The 21865-nt window shown below is 38.5% G+C and overlaps 1 protein-coding gene across 5 annotated transcripts in view; it reads right to left on the bottom strand.

Annotated features, from left to right (window-relative positions):
• The window catches only part of VTI1A (vesicle transport through interaction with t-SNAREs 1A), a 371705-nt gene that overhangs the window by 345476 nt on the left and 4364 nt on the right, over positions 1–21865 (bottom strand). For all 5 annotated transcript variants that reach the window (XM_017513761.1, XM_017513756.2, XM_017513759.2 and 2 more), the window contains exons 2-3: positions 13258–13316; positions 9380–9490 (exon numbers count right to left, since the gene is read on the bottom strand). In XM_017513761.1, the coding sequence (XP_017369250.1) occupies positions 9380–9490; positions 13258–13316 (170 nt within the window). The remainder of the gene's footprint in view (positions 1–9379; positions 9491–13257; positions 13317–21865) is intronic.

Below are 21865 nucleotides of genomic sequence, written 5' to 3'. Positions count from 1 at the left end.
AAAAAAAAAAAAAAAAAAAAAAAAAAAAGGATCAAATGACCTCATTCTCATGTAAAATGAAATAAAAAATTATGCAAGGAAGAAGGGGAGAGAAGATGGGAAAGAAACAAACCAAAATGAAAAATATGGTTCTTTGAGGATAATAGGGCCACTGGTGATTCTTTTTCTTTTTATTCTTCTTTATTTTCAGAATATTCTATGATGACCAGGTTTTATAGTTACATAGAATCAAACAATAAATGTAATTTTTTAAATAGCAGGTATATTCATTAAGTGTACATAGTAAGAAAATTTCCTTTTCTGAGGTGGTGCTGTCTAGTCTTTCTTATTTCTTTTTAGAATGTACTTATGGTCCTGTAAGAAGCATTAGCTGATGCTATAATTATCACATATTACCACCTCTAAAACATGTTTTCATGGTTTCCCATAGCTTCCACAAAAATACAAGTAAAATATCCCAGGGAGCTGTAAGTACAGAAAAGATAAAATGTAAGCAGAAGCATACATTCTTGACCTTTCAACAAAAACAAAATTTAAATTCACCTTTCTCATTTGAACTTCTTTAGTCTATCTCGAGTTAAAAAAAAAAAAAAAGAATATGGGTACTGGCTTTACTCATAAACTCAGATACTCAAGTTGTCCATTCACCTATGAAAAGAGAGAGTACAGGTAGTATCAGTAAAAGCTTCAAGCTGTTCCACAACATCCTTTGAACCCTGACCTAAGGGACCAACTCTGATAGTCTGCAGGTAGTTGGATTTCTAGGACCATTCAGCCTCACTGCTGAGACTGTCAATAGAAGTACCATTCTCTGATGTAGACAGCTCTGCACTAGGAGCTGGTCTAACAATCACATCACATAGCCTGCCAAACAGGAAAAGGACAGCACTCAGGCACCACTGACCTGGGATAGAAGTGAACTTGAGACTGGGGCTAAAAAGATCTCTTTTTAACATTCATTAAGATCTAATCATCCACCCCAAATCCTTCTGTGTATGTCTTAAAGGAAGTTCAGCTTTGTTACAAGAAAAAAGAATTATGCAACTATATAAATCAACCACAAGATGGTGCTAGCATCATAGCACAGTATCAGATGTGAAAAAGCATTCAACACGCCATGTCCTCATAACCTTTGGAACCTTAAACTGGCACACCACTTACTTGTTTCTTTCTTTTTCTATTTACTGAGACTTGGTCAAACATTTTATACAATATTGGGGGGGCTTTTTGTTTGTATACATTTAGGGTTTTAAAATTTGCTTTGATTTTCTTAAGAAGCAACAGTAATCCTAAGCTTGAAAAAAATCCTCCACTACATTTTTTTTTTTTTTTTCCTGTTGGCTGGTTCATTTTCCTGGAACATTCTGTCATGAGATGGCCCTAGCTAACCTCATACCAATGTTGAAGGAAGAAATTACAAGAAGAGTTTACAGGAATTCTAATTTTTAAAAGTTGTTTTCAAATACCTAAACAAACTTTAAATAAATGTTTGTGGAAACTCGAAAGCAGGCAGGTTGTAAAAGATTTTGAAGAGAACATTAAAATGGGTGCTTAGTTACTCGATTCTGATTCTGGCTCCAGAAAGCAGTGTGACTTTAGAGTAAGTCATTTGGTCTCCTTGCTCCTCTATTACTTCATCTAAAAATTAAGGTGATTAGATTTGACCTCTTCTGAATCTAATATTCCTAACTTCCTCTGAGGCTAAACAAGAAACCACAAGTGAACAATATTAGGCTATAAGAAGCATATATATATATATATATATGAATGAAATTATGTAAGTGAACAGAATTATCAGGAATGGTAATAGTATAAATGGAAACGTTAAGTATGACCACTAACTTCCCTTAATACCTTCTCACACACACAACGCTGACTGCAAATGACCGCATGAATTCTAAAATCCTTTAAACAGGTATTTAGTCAGTTACAAATCATATTCTATCATCAGCCACTGTAATGAAGAAAACCAAAATATGCCACCCCAAAATATACTTCTTTGGCTTATTTTGAGATGGCTATTCAGAGGGGCTACAAACACAGGAGTGGCTCTGAAAAGCTGGAGATCTGCATTTTCGAGGGAATCTGTATCAGAGAAGTAAACAGCGAATGCAAAACAGGCTTTCTCTGAGCACCCCCACTCCAACTCCTACCGGCTTTACCCAGATCTTGGAAAGATGAACTCACAGGAAAAGGAGACTGAAAAGTCTGACGCTTTTCTTTTCTTTTTTCAGCTGAGTCTCACTCCGTTGCCCCGGCTGGAGTGCAGTGGTGCGATCTCAGCTCACTGCAACAAACTCCACCTTCCGGGTTAATGAGATTCTCCTGCCCCAGCCTCTCAAATAGCTGAGATTACAACAAGCATGCGCCACCATGCCCGGCTAATTTTGGTAATTTTAGTAGAGATGGGGTTTCACCATGTTGGCCAGGCTGATATGTGAATTCCTGATCTCAAGCGATCCACCTGCCTCGGCCTCCCAAAGTGCTGTGATTACAGTGATGAGCCATTTTGCCTGGCACTTTTAAAGGTAACAGAGAAAGCTTTACCACAAGACTCCCATCCATTCTTCCAGAGGGCTGCTGCCTGCGATGCTCCATCGACAGAGCCAAGACAACCTTTGCTTGCACGCCTTCCTCCCCTCTCGCTCTGATAACCTGTCTGCATGTTGCAAACCTCCAGGTTTTCTGCACAGTATACAAGCTTCAGTTATCTGGCCCTATTTGAGTCTCATGCTTTCTGTGTGGGCCCTTGCACTTATGCACACAATACATTTTGTTTGGTTTTTCCCGTTCATCTGTCGAGTGTCATTTCATTTTAGCATACTTAGACTCAACCCTTCAGAGGGAGAGTTGCAATTTCCCTACAGTAAACAGTAGACTATTATCTTTCCTTCTGTGATATATAAAATTATCTGTTAAGGAATAAAAAACATCAAAACAACACTGAACGTTCATTTCCAGTCATGGTGGAGTACTTGGTGTATGACTAACCCTCCTGTTCTAAACAACTGTGAATGTGGACGAAATGCATGAATCAATTGTTTTCTAAAGTTTGACAACGGGCAGTGTAGGAGTGTAATTCCTTAAAGAAGAAAAACACGTGAAATGAACCGCACATGGCTCATGTCCCTGGAGGCAACTTCCTGATTGCAGCACATGGAGGTGGGACCCAAATGGAGTGCGGCAGGTCAGTGAACTTAGGAGCCAGGCCAGACACCGGGGTTAGGGCTGCTGGGATGCATCCTCCAACTTAGCAGGGTAATGGTGAGGAGCCACATAGAGAAGGAGCTCCAGAAACCGAGAAAGTGGGCCCCTTAAGTCTTTGGCTGAAAATGAACTTGCATATGCAGAGGACAAGACCCCATGAGGTCTCACAGAGAACAGGTACTGGGGAGTAATGGATTGACTGGATATTTTAGAGGTGGGAGATGGAATTCCAAACAAACGTCAGAGAGAGCACTTATTAGACACTCCAGTCATGCAAAAGGAACCCAAGAAAGGCCACACCATAAAAACAAGGCTACTCTAAACCTGTCCTAACAAAGTCTAACAATAAACTCTGAAAGGACCAATCTGATTTGCTGGTAAACTAACTACTTGAATAAAGTTTCACATTCCCTAGAGCACATATTGTCAACAGGAGGAACATCAAGTCCACAGAGGCAAAAATTAGTTCTCGGGAGGATGATGAATCTTAAGATATTACAAAGATGTGTGGCCCTCCAAGGGGCCATGAAGAGATGTACAGATACAGAATATCTGTGGCTATTAAAATTTCATATGGGAAGGAGTAGGATGATTAGGAAAAAAAAAAATATCTAAAAAGTATCCTGGCCAGGCGCGGTGGCTCACACCTGTAACTCCAGCACTTTGGGAGGCCAAGGTGGGCGGATCATGAGGTCAAGAGATCGAGACCATCCTGGCCAACATGGTGAAACCCCACCTCCACTAAAAATACAAAAATTAACCAGGTGTGATGGCAGGCGCCTGTAATTGCAGCTACTCAGGAGGCTGAGGCAGGAGAATCTCTTGAACCTGGGAGGCGGAGGTTGCAGTGAGCCAAGATTGTGCCACTGTATTCCAGCCTGGGCAACACAGCGAGACTCTGTCTCAGGAAAAAAAAAAAGAAAAGTGATGACAAAAAGCACTGCTCTAAAAAATAATAATAAATTCTAGGCTTTATAACAACATAGAGGACATAACACCAAGTATACTATAATAAAATTATTAGACATGTGAAGAAGCAATGGAACAGGACAGAATACCTAGAAATTGACCTGGATTTTATTCAGCAGACAATGAGGACTTAGTGGGATTTTGTGTAATGGCATGACATAGACAGATCAGTGTGTTCAAAAGATAATTATGGAGTGGTGTAGAGGGTTTTGAATGACAGAAGAACAGAATTAGGAAATAGTACTACAATTATCCAGATTGTGACACTGTGAAGGCTTCCAGTAGTAGAGATATTTAGGTGGTAGATCTGCTAACTCTCAGTGACCCAGTGGCTATACAAGGTTGAAAAATTAATGATAACTCTGAAGTAACCAGTACTTGTTGAATCTGCACGTGTTTAAAAGACTCTGGAATAAATAAGAAGAAATATGAACCTGGAGCTATCAAGAGGTCTCGGCTACAAATACCAGTTAGTATAGATGCAGCCATGGAAGTCGCAGGAAACATGGTCACACACAGAGGAGGTCAGTGGAGTAAGTAGTGAGGAAGCCTGAAGAATCCAGGCATCCAAAGGGTAGGCAGAGGAGAATGAGGGGCTAGCGAAAAAAAGCAGGTGGACAAAGGAGTCAAACAATACAGTACTGCCTCTCCCCATGCACATACGTGCTCCCCCAAAGTCCTGCTATTTACAAGGGGAATAGGAGAACGGCTTCAATGGCAATATGCATAGAGCTGAAGAACCATCTCTGCTATTCTCTCGAAATTCAGTATCTCTAGGTATGATATGTCAGCATAAGAAAGTTAACCAAATATCTTTGAATAGATATTGTCCATTTTAAAAAGGGATTAAATATATAAAAGAAACAATAATTAAAACAAGGGAGTTATATCAATATTTTCTTTTTTCTTTTTTTTTTTTTTGAGACGGAGTTTCACTCATGTTACCCAGGCTGGAGTGCAATGGCGCGATCTCGGCTCACCGCAACCTCCGTCTCCTGGGTTCAGGCAATTCTCCTGCCTCTGCCTCCTGAGTAGCTGGGATTACAGGCACGCACCACCATGCCCAGCTAATTTTTTTTTTGTATTTTTAGTAGAGACGGGGTTTCACCATGTTGACCAGGATGGTCTCGATCTCTTGACCTCGTGATCCACCCGCCTCGGCCTCCCAAAGTGCTGAGATTACAGGCTTGAGCCACCGCGCCCGGCCTATTATTTTCTACACTCTATTCAAATACATCCTGTGAGATGGTGTGGTAAAATGAAGAAAGCTGTAAAACAGAGTCAAAGGACCATTCACTTTTCAAAGTCCTCCGGTGGCTTTCCATCAACCCAGAATAGAAGCCAAGGTCTTTGCCACGGCCTACAATGCCCTCATAGATTGTTCCTCTGCATCCCCTGCAACCACACCCACCTCTCTTCCTCTCTCACTTAAACCTCAGAGAACACCTGAGCAAAAATGGCCACAGTCACTCCACTGGTCACTCTCTATTCATTTACTCGCTTTATTTTTCTTCGGTTAATTTTTTTAATAGAATGTATCTCTACCTGAAATTATAATATGTATGTATTTGTTTATTGCCTTCCTGACTAGATTCTTCTCCCACTATAATTTAAAATACATGACAATAAGAACTTTACCTTGTTCACCACTGCTGCATTCTAGCACCTAGGACAGTGCCTGACACACCATAGAACTCAAGAAAAACGTGCCGCATGAAATCTATAATTAATCTAAGCCTCTTCATTCTCTCATGTGTAAATGAGGATAGTAATCCATATCTGCTCTGTCTATTCGTCACACAATGAAATGCAATCATGTATGCTAAAGTACTTTACAAACTGTAAATCACTATTCAATAGAAGTAGTAGTGGTGAAAGACGTTTCCTAACATGGTAGAAGAAGGCTGTGGTAGCAGATATACACATAAATACATGAATTACTAATGATAGCCTAGATCAAGCTTGCCCGACCCATGGCCAGTAGGCCACCGGCAGCCCAGGATGGCTATGAATGCAGCCCAACACAAATTCATAAACTTTCTTAAGACATTATGAGGGTTTTTGTGATTTTTTTTTTTAGTTCATCAGCTGTCATCGGTGTTGGGATATTTTATGTGTAGCCCAAGCAAATCCTTCTTCCAATGTGGCCCAGGGAAGCAAAAACATTGGCCATCCCTGGCCTAGAGAATAAAGTTCATAGTTGTTGCTTCCATTTTTCTTTATAATAGAAAATATAGCCCAGAAAGGAACACTTATCCAAGTATACAATTTCCAAATACCTAAAGGACTTTACCCAGTAGTGTACTCTTTGGGAAACAAAAAAAGACTAAAGATTGGGTTAGCTGACTTCTAAGCCACAGAAGTAATTTAACTTCTGAAAAAAAAATTTAGAATAAAAGATTAAAACTCACCTAAATATTACGAAGTGAATTATGTCTCTCCTAAATCTCTATGTTGAAGTCCCGATTCCCATACTGAGAAGGTAATTGTCTCTGGAGATAGGGTCTCTAAAGAGGTGATTACATTAAAATGAGGTTATTCTCATGGGCTGTAATTCAATATGACTGATGTCTTATACGATGAGGAAACTGGGCCATGGAAAAGTATAGAGGGAAGACGTGGGGAGAAGCCATCTAAAGATCAAGGAGAGAGGCCTCAAAAGGAGCCACACCTGCTGACACCTTCGACTCCAACTTCCAGTCTCCAGGGCTGTGAGAAAACAAACGTCTGTCCTTGAAGCCACCCAGTCTGTGGCACTTTGTTGTTGCAGCCCTGGCGATTTCACACCCTTTGTTTTTCTAGAACCCATAAGAAAAATCTTCAGAAAAGAGTTCCATTAAAAATGAGGTAAGCAAGCTAAAACAATCCTTATCAATATTTTATTTTGCTTTCATCATTTATATTGAAACTTTAACTTTGGTTCGAATTTTCTCAGTATAAATTTGAGTTGTCAAGTTCTTAAATTAACCCAATTTTCTCACTATATTTCATATTTCTTGCTTAACAAAACTAGCCTTTTGCAAAGCAGTTGGAGAAAATTTTACAGAGCACAGACCTAGGCATATACATTTATTTATCAATTTGGGCCCATCGTGAGGTTGTTTTTTTTTTTTTTTTTAATTAACAAGAGCACAGTCTAAAAGGCATCAGAGTAATTGATATGTTCCACCTCAACTTCTCAGGATAATAGCCATTCAAATACAAAACAAGCATGCATAACTGCAAATCATGCTATTTCCAGACTATAGGAGGGATATCTACCAGGTCCATTGATGTTGTTCTTGTAAGGGAAAAGTATACGGTTGTCTAGAAGGTATACCCGCCAGAAGCAAAACACCTAAGGCAAGAACTGAGGTGGAACGATCCTTACACATTCTTGACACTCCTTGTGAATTTGGGCCCCAGATTCAAAAATACAGCTGATTTATCTGTCAACACATGACCTGTTGCTCATAGGTAAGTCTCAGATATTTCCTCGCCTGTATCTTTTTTTTTTTTAATGTGAGTTATATGAAATTTAATTAATTTGCTGAAAACCTAATTTCCTGTGCCAGCCTATAAGAACAGCTAGTTGTTACTCTGTTAACTTTTTTGTCCTTTTATCGTTAGCAGGGTTTTAAAACTATTTTTATCTGTATCTTTTTATTTTTATTTATTTATTTATTTTCAATTTTTTTTATTGCATTTTAGGTTTTGGGGTACATGTGAAGAACATGCAAGATTGTTGCATAGGTTCACACATGGCAATGTGATATGCTGCCTTCCTCCCCATCACCTATATCTGGCATTTCTCCCCATGCTATCTCTCCCCAACTCCCCTCCCCACGTTGTCCCTCCCCTATTTCCCTCCTACAGGCCCCAGTGTGTAGTGCTTCCCTCCCTGTGTCCATGTGTTCTCATTGCTCAACACCCACCTATGAGTGAGAACATGCAGTGTTTGATTTTCTGTTCTTGTGTCAGTTTGCTGAGAATTGTATCTTTTTATTTTTAATTGTGGTAGAATCATATAACATAAAGTTTACCATCTTAACCGTTTTTAATTGTATGGCTCAGTGGTGTTACATATATTTATATTGTTGAGCAACCAATCTCCAGAACTTTTTGCAAGTTTCAGTCTTGCAAAACTGAAACTCTTTGCCCATGAAACAACTCTCCATTTCTCCCTCCCACAAGTCCCTGGTAACTACTGTTCTACTTTCTGTTTCTATGAATCTGACTACTCTAGATACCTCATATCAGTGGAATTATGTAGTATTTGTCTTTGTGAGTGATTTTTTTCACATAGCATAATGTCCTTGAGGTTCATCCAAGTTGTAGCATATGTTAGAATTTCCTTCCTTTCTCAAGGATGAATAATATTCCACTGTATGGATACATCACATTTTGTTTATCCATTTATTTAACAACAGATGCTTAGGTTGCTTCCACCTCTCTGCTGCTGTGAAAATGCTGCTATGAATATGGATGCGCAAATCTCTCTCTGAGACTTTGCTTTCAATTTTTTTTTTTTTGGATATATATGCAGGAGTGGAATTACTCAGCCATATCTTTTCTACTCCTATTAATTTTTAATTACTAATAACTTCAACATTATGCCTTTACATTTATATTCTTCAATTTGCTATAAAGCAGATAAAGTTAAGAGACAGCTAAATATTCTCATGGGCAATTAATATAAAAGATCACATATAAATTGTCAATTGAAAGTAGTTTCTTTTATCTTTTTGGGGGAAGGTTATAATATATTTTTTTAAAAATCTAATTAAGTCTATAGAATTTATCCCAGGAAAAAAATAGACATAGAAACATGCATCCAAAAATACGGATACGCTTTCAGGAGATTATGAGCCCCTGAGGTCCAGGAGTACAATTGTAAAGGCTGCATCTTAAAGGCTGCAAACCCTGAAAGGCTAGAAACTGAGTTTCAACATTTTAATAAATGCTAGGTACCAGTAAATACCATTCAGACTCAAAAGGCTGCATGATTTGGATCTATTTGTGAGTCATTAATCCAACATACCTTAAATTCCACCATTAGCTAACTCTATAACCATTTTTTGGCTCCCCAAGTCATAAAGAATGATAGCTGTTGCTTGTCTTCTACATGAGCCCAAAAGACTGTACATTTAATGTTGACTGAGAAATGAGGAGGAAACAATTTTTTAAAAAAAGTAAATATGACAAAGGGTCGAATTTGACTCACAAAATCTGTTTCGAGTTTTCCCATTTCTTGTTTGTAGCTTCTCATTCTGTTGTTGTACATCCCTCGACTTTGGGGCGGTATCTCTCGTACTTCCAAATCCATCTGTTCAAGCTAGAAGTGGGAGAGAAACATTCTTATTCTTATTTGAACAAATGTTTAGAGCTGAAAGGATCTAATTCTAATTCCTCATTTTGTAGTTGAGGAACCAGGGTCAGGGTGCTGAATGTACCAACTGAAGAACCAGGCTCAGCGTGCTGAATGATCAAATAACACTGAAACTACTTTTACACGTAATTTTTGTTTAGTTCAACAATTCTGAGTACTTGCCAAGTGACACACATCTTGCCTGAGTACTTGCTTTGCCAATAATTTCTTTTAAAACATATACATTTGTCCAGGCACAGTGGTTCACGCCTGTAATCCCAGTACTTTGGGAGGTCAAGGCAGGTGGATCACTTGAGGTCAGGAGTTTGACACCAGCCTGGCCAACATGGTAAAATTCTGTAATCCAGCCTGGGTGACACAGCAAGACTCCGTCTCAAAAAATAATAATAAAATAAAATAAAAGATACACATTAATCCAAACATTCTTCATAATTTGATTTCAATATACTTGGAATAGCCTATCATTCAAGCCAACCTGGTTTTGTCTTCTGACCATTAACCTCCACCACCACGGGAAGAAAAAGTAAGCTATTATTTCCCATGGTTAATCCATGAAACACCAGCCAAGCCCGAGTTGGTGACATTTACTCTGGCAGGTGTTTTCTAATCAAGAAAATCATGTACAAACAAACATGTGAGTTTTACCTTCAGCCTAACTCTCGATGCTTTATAACCACATTGATACGGCACTGAATGGATACAGTAATAGGCTAAATTACATACAGCTCAGTGAAATCACAGCAGGGTACTTTTTTTTTTTTTTTTAACAACCTGCTATCAGATAATACTCTGGATACAACACAGAAGAGTTTAATTGGCAGCAATGCAGGAATATTATAATGGTTTAGACATAGGCTTTGAAGCCAGACCCTCATGTTCACATCATAGGCTCTACTACTTATTAGTCATGGAATCTTGAACAGGTTTCTTAATGTCACTGTGTCTTATTTTTCCCACTTATAAAACAGTATATTTTTCATAGGGCAGCTGTGAGAATTAAATGAGGCAATTCCCATAATGTACTTAGAACAGTGTTTCTTACTTGATAATTGCCAGATTAAAATTAACTCTAGTAACAACCATTGCAAGTGATAAGGAAGATACAGAAAGCACTATACAAGACAGCAGAAGTGGCTTACTTGTAGTTGCCATTAAAAAATAAAAACCAGGCCAGGCACGGTGGCTCATACCTGTAATCCCAGCACTTTGAGAGGTGGAGGTAGGTGGATCACCCAAGGTTAGGAGTTCGAGACCAGCCTGATCAACAAGGTGAAACCCCATCTCTACTAAAAATACAAAAATTAGCCAGGTGTGGTGGCAGGCACCTGTAGTCCCAGCGACTCGGGAGGCTGAGACAGGAGAATTGCTTGAACCCAGAAGGCAGAGGTTGCAGTGAGCTGAGATCATGCACTGCACTCCAGCCTAGGTGACGGAGTGAGCCTCTGTCTCTAAATAAATAAATAAAATAAAAACTAGTAACAACAACAAATTGGCCCAGGCCATGTCTATTAAAATCACATGTAAAAATGTTGCCATGGAGTTTACCTTTTAAAGGTTTCTAATAAGTTCCCTCTAGAACACTATAAGCTTATCATGAATAAAACTTGTATTCAGTGTTAGCAACTGAGTAACTATAGTAGTATACAGATAAACCAGACAATCATATTTCAATTAATAGGCTTCAATTTATTATAAAGTAAGAATTTTAATTAGCCTTGATTTAAACAGTGGTAGTTTAAATCATTATGACAACATACATGTGAAGCACCAATAAATAAAATCATTACTTGGCAAGACAATTATTTAAAGCAACTCTCTGAAATCATCAATTATTTAGTTCTAACAAGGTAAAGAGGACCATCCAGAAAAATAACTGCAAATATACATGCAAGTCAAAATCTGAGACTTAAGTATATTTTTGTTGAAGATATTTTACATGGATACTTAAAACTAAATTAAAAGTAGGTAAGAAAGAAAAAGAAAACACAACAAGCACTTAGAATGAAACCAAGGATGAGGCTCACATGCACTTGTTCCATGTTGTCACAACATTTATGTTGCCAATATAGAGCAGGAGAAAAGACCATTACAAGATGTGTAGTGTCCAAGAGATTAATACAAACCAGATGTTGAGCAGAAACACAATTAATCCCAATAGTCAAATCAAAAAATGTTTTTCTCCCAAGGTCCTTATCAAAAAGGGAGTATGGGCTGGGCACAGTGGCTCACCCCTGTAATCCCAGAGCTTTGGGAGGCCGAGTTGGGTGGATCACCTGAGGTCAGGAGTTCAAGCCAGCCTAATATGGTGAAACCCCGTCTCTACTAAAAACACAAAATTAGCTGGGTATGGTAGTGCATGCCTGTAATCCCAGCACTTTGGGAGGTGGGCAGGTCACCTGAGGCCAGGAGTTGAAGACTAGCCTGGCCAACATGACAAAACCCCATTTCTACAAACAAACAAAATTAGCCGGGTGTGGTATTTGCTCCTTGGAGCACTGAGGCGTGAGAATTGCTTGAGCCCAGGAGGCGGAGGTTGTAGTGAGACGAGACTGCGCCACTGTACTCCAGCCTGGGTGACAGAGTGAGACTCTATATCAAAAATAAAATAAAACAGAAAAGCAACACACTCATCCAGGGCCACAATGCATAGTAACAAGTTGAGTCATGCCTGTAGTAGTTAGCTCTTAAAGCCCCAAACTAAGATACAATACTTTTAGTCTTTTTTTGCTCCATGTTTTACTAATTCACTCATATAAAAAAGTAGTGGATGAACCAGAGCTCTGGGTTCAGCATAACTAGGAACAAATCTTTATCGCTTAACAGGGTTTGGGACCTCCAACAAGTTACTTAATCTTTTAAGTCTCAGACACCTCATTCATAAAATGGGAGTAGTAGCAGTGTTGAGAATCACTTTGCCAAAATTATCTCATACTCCTACATGTTTTGCCTCGTATGCCAAGAATACAAGGTCCTGAGCACTCTGTCTGAGCCATTTTTTAGGATTGTGTTTGCAAGGAGCTCAGGAAGAGGAAATAACATGTCCCCCTGGGACAAACAACAGCCTTGCTTACAGGTTGCTATAAAGTGGCACATTTCCTAGGCTCTCGCCTATAAGGCATTCTAACACTGTTGTAAGCAAACATCTAGGCCTGCCTGCATCACCACTATGGGAATTGAAACTCAGGAACTGATGCAACCAGCCTGAAACATTGGTAGCTGCTTTTGTTGCGGGTCATAAAAATCTTTTGTCTCTGACCTAGGAGTCTCATGTCTTCTATAGTCGTCTACAAAACTGTAGCAAGTTCATTTGGGAGCTTGCAAATAGGAGAAAACATGAGACTCTTTATTGCTTTTGACAAAAAATATTGTCTCACATGGTTTTGGAGAAAATTAAATATTATAAAGCACGTAATATTTCTAATCCAATGTCTGGTACTCAGTATGCCTTTATTCAGCGTTAGCTATTTACAGCTGTTATGAAACATATTATGAAGGAATAAAAATTAGAAATATTTAATGAATCACCTTTATTAAGAAGAATAAAATCCCAAGAAGCTATTAAAATCTCTTCAATTTAAAAATGGATGAATTCTGAATAAAATGCTAATAAGCAAGGCTTCACATTTCTAAAATGTATAAAACAGGTTAGAGGAAGGCATTAGCTTAAATGGCTCTGGCTGTGTGTTAAAATACATTACTAAGTCTAGACGTACCAGTTCTTTCGCTTCTTCAAGCTGTTTCTCCACATTTGCAACCATCTGTTTCTTTTCATCTGAAACAAACAATAATACCAAGAAATTGTTAAAGATATAAATAAACCTAATATTTAAAAACTTCAATTGTTTTACGCCTTTTTCCTTTCTGGTGAATCAGATTAGAGAACATAAGGCAAAAGAACATTATCAGTCTTTGGTGGGTTTGAAACCACATTAAGCCATTGATTCTAGGCTATCTAGAAATATATAATCCAATGGAGTACTTAATTATTAAGTGATACACACTACCACACATTTTTTTTTTTTTTGAGGTGGAGTCTTGCTCCGTCTCTCAGACTGGAGTGCAGCGGCACAATCTCAGCTCACTGCAACCTCCGCCTCCCAGGTTCAAGCCATTCTCCTGCCTCAGCCTCCTAAGTAGCTGAAATTACAGGTGTGCACCAGCAAGCCCAGCTAATTTTTGTATTTTTTAGTAAAGACGGGGTTTCACCATGTTGATTAAGCTCAAACTCCTGACCTGGTGATCCGCCTACCTCAGCCTCCCAAAGTGGTGGGATTACAGGCATGAGCCACCACGCCCAGCCGAGATACCACACATTTTTAAGAGAGACTAAAAATCATGTTGCCCTTTAGGAGAGATTAGGTCAACAAGAGCACATTTGTGGTGGCCTGAGGAATCTGTGAAGTCATAACTTTAATAAATTGGGAATAACTGATTTGTTAATACAATTTAAAAGTCACATACAAAAACACTTTCTAAAACTGGGCAAGAATAATCCTTTAAAAAATTGTACTTTTGGTAGCATGGAGAATCAGGTGTAATGGAATAAGTATTTGAAGTTAGGACTACTGATTCCAAACTGAAAGCTACTGTCTTACTCAATGGTTATGGGATCCTGAGCAAGAAAGTTTTATCTTTTTTTCTAAGACTCAGTCTGTATTCTCTAAAATGGAAATAAAAAATATCTACTGAATTACTTTTAGCTCCAATAAGCTTGATGCAAGTGAAATTACTTTTATATTGTAAAGTGCTAAGTCTCTGTAGGATGGTTTATTTTTCTAATACAATCAAGTTATAACCCAACTGTAATTCCCTTCTCTAGGAGAGACATGTCCTGGCAGATAATTTCAGAAAGCTTTCACATACCCTCATTCCAACCAGTCAGCCTATTTGTTCACATACCCTAGTTAAGTTTTGTGCAAACCAAATGTATTGAATGTCTCTAGTTTTTGTCTGCCTAGCATTCTTCTCTTCTCAGGCAACAGCCCCTACTCTTCAAGGACCTCCTTCCTCACCAAGGAGGGCAATGGAAAATGCTATCTCCCTAAAGACTCTGCTTCTTCAGTCACGATGACTCGGCAAATGATGGCCATCTAATCCTAGCTGGACTAATTTTAGTAACTCAATCCTCTGGCTATACCCATTTGGGGGTGAGGGGTGGGATAGGTATATGACCCAAGGATAACAATCAAAGTTCTAGAGCAAGGGGAAAGTCTTTTCCTCTCTCCTGGTAACGAGAAAATGAGCCTAGAAGCTGCTGGCATCCATTGGTCCAGCTCCAAGAAGAAAGCAAGTATGCAATGGCTGAAAATAAAGCCTGCAGTGAAAAAGAAACACAACTGAGACAGAGAGAGAGGTATATAGTTAGTTCCCGGCTTGAAATAACTGAAATGGCTTGAGTTTACAAAAGCTTGACTGTATCATAGTTTGGTTTCTTGAGCCGATAGCTTTCTTGTTCTTTATTTCAAACTGGGTTTATGTCACATGGGAGCCTCCAATGAAACTAACAAGCTAGACTAGAAAAGTCATGAAGCTTGAAATGGACACAACATCTACTAGCTGGCCAACCTTCAGAAGGACAGCCAAGCCTAAGGGGGGACTCTTTAGTAGAAATTATTATTTCACTAAAACAATGATCAGATTATTAGTAGATTCTGCTAATCCTAACCCTTTCCCTCTGTTATCTCCAAACTATGGAGGGAGGCAGTTGCCACCTAAGGTGTTTTACGTGTACTCAAAATATTTCTCCCTAAGAAAAATATGCATTTGGGATTAGAATTCAACTTGATTTTCCCTCCTTGAAAAGTTAATCTACATATGGCCAGGTTAAATATTTAATATATGATCCCAAATTCATTTGCTTCTGGGACATTTCAATCCTTTCAGTATCTTCACACAGTTACAGTTAGAATAGCACTACATTTTTGTGATAGAGAAAAATACAGAATAAAACAGCCTATCTTGGATCAAAAGTGAGATTGTGTATTTACATATCAGAAGGAACAGCTTGTTCTCTTTAAGATATTCAGTTGATAGGAAAGTCCATGCCACAGACCTCCAGGACTAATGAGCAGCAGTTTTCTCATTAGCAAAACAAAACAAAGAAAGAAGCCTCCCTTGACCTGTATTCCCCCTTGCTAATATCCCTCTCCTTTCATCACCAGCCAGTTTTCCTGAAAGCAAGGGTAGACTCTGTTTCCCCTCCTCATGTCCCCATCCACTCCCTGTAAACTAATTCCTGCCCCCACCATTCCACTGAAATTACTCTCACTAGATAATAGCCCTTCTTTTCCCCAAACTAATAGACATTCTTAGGTCCTGTTTTTATTTAATCTTGTGGCTTCTTACACTTTCCTCCTCCCATCCTGTAACTTTCTCCTCTATCGGCTCCCATGGCGCCCTGGTCTGGTAATTCTCCTGAATGTGATATTGTGCTGGCCTAGAGCCAGAACCGGAGCAAAACTATTTTATAAAATGCAAAACTGTTTTTAGATAAGTTGAAATGGCTGCCCCATTCTCCTTATAATAACTACTGTCCTTGGCCTCTGTAAATAGAACTGCTAGTTTGTTCTTCAAAACTATGTAAAGCTGCTTACCTTTTCTTATCAGTAACTGCTAAAATCTGTGATGTGTAAACAAATGTATATCTTGACTTCTGTAAACCACTGAGGTGAATCACAGAATCCCCTAGCCCTTGGAATGTCCGGAGACCCCTGCCCTTGTCTCCACCCAGGTGAATCACAGAATCCTGTAGCCCTTGAAATGTCCGAAACCTTATCATCCCCATCCCCGCCCCTCACCCCCACTGCCAAGGTGGTTTTTCGGGTATAAAAAATCATGGCACCCTCCTTTTGGCACCACAGGTTGGAGAGACGTGAGTCCTCTGTGGTCGCCGGCATAATAAATGACCCTGCAATCTGGCATACTTTTGTCTTGTGGTAACTTTCTACGCTCCGGTCAAATACAACACTACCTCACGGTCCTCTGCTAGGCATTTTATTTGTCAGGCCATCTTTTAACTGCTGACGTTCCCTGGAGTTCAGTCCTTGTCTTTCTTCTTTTATAACTATCGTCTATGTCCCTGGGCAATTTCATCCATTTTAAAATGACCATATTATGTATTTATGATACTAAATCTTTATCTCTAATGCTGATATATTTCCAGGCCTTCAATCCTGTAATCCCACTGCTTATGCCCATCTCCACCAGGCCCACCTGGCAAATCTCTATTCAAAACTCTCTTCAGAAATCATCACTTCTTTGAAGCCTTTCCTCACCCAGCATAAGAGTTAATCATGCTCTTGTACATAAAATATCTATAACTCTTATGTAATCCTATTGATTTATCCCTCACATGAACAATCTTTCAGCTTAGGGGCTCTGGGAAGACAAGAACCATGTCTTAATCATCTTTACAGTCCTACACTATAATGAGTATAGACATATATAATAAGTTTCCAAAAACTTGGCATATATAATGAGTTTCCAAAACCTTGGCATCATGAAGGTAAGTTAAATAAATAACGCAAGACAGTGCAAGAATTTATAAAAGAAGCTATGTTACTAACCGCCTTGGTTTCCCTGCTCTTTCTCCCACTTAATCTTTCTAAAATTTGGCTTTGATGGATCTGTTGAGATTAGCAGTTAAGGTCCCTCACATTCCAGAGCCAAGCATCCTTTCCAACTTTATTTCCAACTACAAGCTTTCTAGTATGCAGCCTACAGACAGACTCTTCATTGCCACCCAAACAAATCTTGTTTTTTCTTCTCTAAGTCTTTGTTAATCTACCATTTAGGGGTCTCTGGCTGAATGCGACAGAAGTGATTCTAGCTAAACCAAGCCAAAAAAGAGAATTTGTTAGAATAATGTGGGGTGGTTCACAGAGTCAGTGGACAAAAATGAGCCACCCAGCTTGGGAAAGACAGTATCAGGAGTAGCTCAGGGTACCAAGGGAATAGCACCTTACTGACAGTCTCTGCTAAAGAAGAGTCTTGAGCAGCTCTAACTATTCTCTTTCCTTGGTTCATTCTGATCAAATTCCTGGCAAAAATTCTATGAATGTCCTTGCTTGCATAGTATGTTCACCTCTTGACGTACAGAGGGCAAGGCAGCCTATCAGTTCTACCAAGACTGGAATAAGGGGGTTTAAGTAGTTCCTCAATAGAAAGTTGAGTAGATAGAATGAAAGCTGCTGGGCATAACAGATGCCCACTGCATCCATTTATTGTACCTCTGATAATAGTCTTTCCCTGTTTCTGTCTGTCCAAACCCCACCTACCCTTCTAGGTGAGCTCCTGAGACAGACCCTCATCTCCTTTGAATTCCTAGAGTTCTTTGCTCGGCTCTAGGGGTTCCAGTGGTTATTAAAACTTAGGTTCTGCAGTTTCCTCTTTTATTTTTTGAGATGGAGTCTCACTCTTTTGCTTAGCCTGGAGTGGGGTTGTGCAATCTCAGCTCACTGCAACCTCCACCTCGCAGGTTCAAGTGATTCTCCTGCCTCAGCCTCCCGAGTACCTGGGACTACATGTGTGCACCACCACATGGCTAATTTTTGTATTTTTAGTAGAGACAGGGCTCATTATGCTGGTCAGCCTCATCTCGAACTCCTGACCTCAAGTAATCCACCTGCCTCAGCTTGATAGTGCTGGGATTACAGGCGTGAGCCACTGAGCCCAGCCTGCAGTTTCCTCTTAAGGCTCATCTTTAGCTCCTTGAAGACAGAGACCACTCTTGACAAATCTTGTCCCATTTCTGTATTTAGCACAGAGAGCTGTACATAGTAGGGGTCACTAAGTGCTCACAGAATGAGTGAATCAGTCTTAGCGCGTGACAACACGCTTATTACACACAAAGAAACTGAGGGGGGTGGGAAACTCATTTTAGTGAGGACTGGGGCAAATCTTCCCATTTGAAATGACAAATTTCCCTTTACAAAAAAATAATTAAATTGGGTAGAGGAAGAGTTAATACAATTAGATTTTTTTTTTTTTTTTTTTTTTTTTTTTTTTTTTATTTTTTTTTTTTTTTTTTTTTTTTTTCATAAAATCCATTTCATGATGTTGCTATCAGGAATAATGATGGAACAGAGACATCCTTTGATTGGTCCTTATAGTGTTCCTCATATTTTTAAGAAGACAAAATCTTAAAAGCGATGATTTAGGGGTAAAGTATGAGGAAGGAAGAAAGGAGAGAAGGAGGGAAGGAACAAAGGAAGGAGAGAAGAAAGGTGAGAGGGAGGGAAAGAAGGGAGGAAAAGAGGGAGGGAGAAAGGAGACTGAACTAGAAGACCTTGGAAATACCTACCAACATTTACATGTAATTCCCAAAAGGGATTCATTCTGCCTACCCCAAATGACATCCCCTTTGAAATAACATGTTCCTAGGATTCAAACCTTTGTAACTAACAGCTATCATTATTGTGCATGGTACTCTGTGTTTAACATTATTATAGTAAATCCTTAAAACAACTTTTTAGAGGCACTATTACTATTCCATTCTCAAGGCATTAAATAAGATCAAAGATATTGAATTATTTCTTGAAAGTTCAACAAATAACAAATGACATAGTTGGAACTCTAATGGGGTCTGTTGTTCTGAACTGAGCTCTTAACCTCTATATGTATTACCTAAAACATACTATTTAATTTATAAACAAAGTCTCCCATTGGTTTTTTTTTTTGTGTGTGTGGAGGGGCCTATAAACTTGATAAGTGCTGATATATGTACATGTAACATAGTATGATCTTTTCTTTCCTACTCAAAAATTTTTTAATTAATTTTTTTTTTCTTTTAGAGACACAGTTATACTCTGTCATCCAGGCTGGAGTGCAGTGGCATGATCATAGCTCACTGTAACCTCAAACTCCTGGGCTCAAGGGGCCTTCCCACCTCAGCCTTCTGAGTAGCTGGGATGACAGGTGCATGCCACTATGCCTAGCTAGTTTTTACATTTAATTTTATTTTTTAGAGATGAGGTTTCACTATGTTGTCCAGGCTGACCTTGAACTCCTGGGCTCAAGTGATCCTCCTGCCTTGCCCTCTCATTTCCTACTCAATATTAACAGAAGTGATGAGTGCTGATATACACACAACCCTTTGCAAAGTGTATTACAGAAGTGCTTAATCAGCCCAGAATCTCATTAAAATACAGTGAAAGTGTCAAGGCTCACTTGATTTCAGTTACTCATACCTGTCTTTGTGTAATGTAGATATGTTAAAATAAAACGAGCAGCAAAAATTATGTATGTGCTGAGAAATGTGGAGTCAAACCACTGAGAGAGGAACAGAGAATTTGGAAATGGATATATTACTGATGCTACACTGTGTAACATGCCATAGAATGGCTAAGTGTTGAAATAAAGCCATTCTAGAATGATCCATCTGATGATGGATTAGAGTTGGAGATACTAGTATGAATTGTGTTTAATGTACTGTAAATACAAATGATTATATATGCAAATGCTTATAGATATGTTTATATACATGGCTTAGTATATACGTGTGAATTTCCTTGCTCTGTCAACTGAGAGGTTCCAGAAGCAACAACAGCCTAGGAGTAACGCACACACCTAGTGTCCAGATCTTGGTTTGTAATACCCTTGTTTAATTAAAGGAAACAGGATTCCTTAGAGAAATGGCCAATTCTGGCACTGAAACAGGAAAGAGTGAAGATGATCCTGGATTATCTCATACTATCAAAAAGCAAGAAAGCGCTAAAAAAAAAAAAAAAAAAAAAAAAAAAAAAAAAAAAAAAAATAAAAAAAAAAAAAAAAAAGAAAAAGAAAAAGAAAAGAAAAGCCATAATGATAAGGGTATGTCAAAAGGACACAAGAGCCAAGTTAAAAAAGGTTCCCAATGGTCAAAGCTAAAACAATTTGAGCAACATGAAAATAAAGTAGTATTGGAATATGTATAACACAAAGGACAAAATCAATATCTAAGAGTCCATACTGGTGTAAATGACTGAATAAGTAAATAAATGAATAGATCTCTCATAGAAAGGAATTACAAATAATTTATGTAGCTACTTGCCTTCAAGGAGGTAGAGCATAACTCCCCACTCCTTAAGTATAGGCTATGCATAGACAATTCTATTCCAAACAGTATAGAAAAGGGAGGGAAAGAGTAACATTACAGTAGAGAAACCTGGCAAACACTACCTCAGCCAGGTGATTAACGTTAACATCAGTAATGACAAGTCATGTTGACAGTATGTACTCTTGATACGTGATGAAAATGATGCTTTCCCTCTGTGGTCTTCCTCCCAAAAACCCGTAACTCCAATCTAATCATGAGGAAAACACTGAGCATATCCCAGTTGAGGGAACCTTCTAGAAAATATCTGACCAGTATTCCTCTAAACTGAAAAGTCATCAGAAACAAGGACAGCTTGAGAAACTGTCACAGTCAAGAGGAGCCTAAAAAGCCATGAGCACTAAATGTTTCATGGTATCCCAGATTGGATCCTGGAATAGTCAAAGGATATTAGGTAAAAAGCAACAAGCAAAACAAAACAACATCTGAATAAAATATGACCTTTAGTTAGTAATAATGTAACAATGCGGGTTCACTAGCTATAACAAATGTACCATATTAACACGATGTTCATCACAGAGAAAACTGAGCATGGAGTATATGGGATTCTCTGTACTATCTTTGATTTTTCTGTAAATTTCAGACTGTTCTAAAATAAAAAGTTTATTAAAAAAAAAAGACACAAGCCAATAGGTTGACTAAATTGAACAAAAATATATAGACAGCACACAAACAGATCTATAGATACACACACACACACACACACACACACAAATTGTTTATATGTATTTATATTATTCGAAGATGCATACAACTCCATAAATGCTTAATTTTTTTTATGAGACATACTGGGCCATCAGTAACTGCTAAAGACTATCTTCCCTGTACACTCAATTGAAAAAGTTGGACCTTGCCCAGCAGCTCATGAAGTTGATTTTGAGGTAGCCTGAATCCTAACAAGGAACAAACTGACTATTGCAGCAGTGAGTTCCTGAATTAGGACTGGAGCCACTCCTTCAAGTATAACTCTCTAGAGCAACAGAAATACAGTACAAGTCACACATACAATTTTAAATTTTCTTGTAGCATTATTTTTTTAAAGTTAAAAGAAACAAGTGAAATTAGTTTTGATAATGTTTTTAGTTTTAATATTTAACCGCATATCTAAAAAATTATCGTTTTACAACGTAGCAACAGCCACATTTCAAATGCTCAATAGCTACACGTAGATATTACAGCTCTAGAGCTAAATATATTTTAAGCAAACCACAGTATTCATGAACAAAGGC

This window comes from Cebus imitator, unplaced genomic scaffold (genome assembly GCF_001604975.1).
Source record: "Cebus imitator isolate Cc_AM_T3 unplaced genomic scaffold, Cebus_imitator-1.0 Scaffold500, whole genome shotgun sequence".
Classification (NCBI taxonomy): Eukaryota; Metazoa; Chordata; class Mammalia; order Primates; family Cebidae; genus Cebus; species Cebus imitator.
Note: the sequence above shows the minus strand (reverse complement) of the source record. Positions and strands in the feature narration are given on the sequence as shown.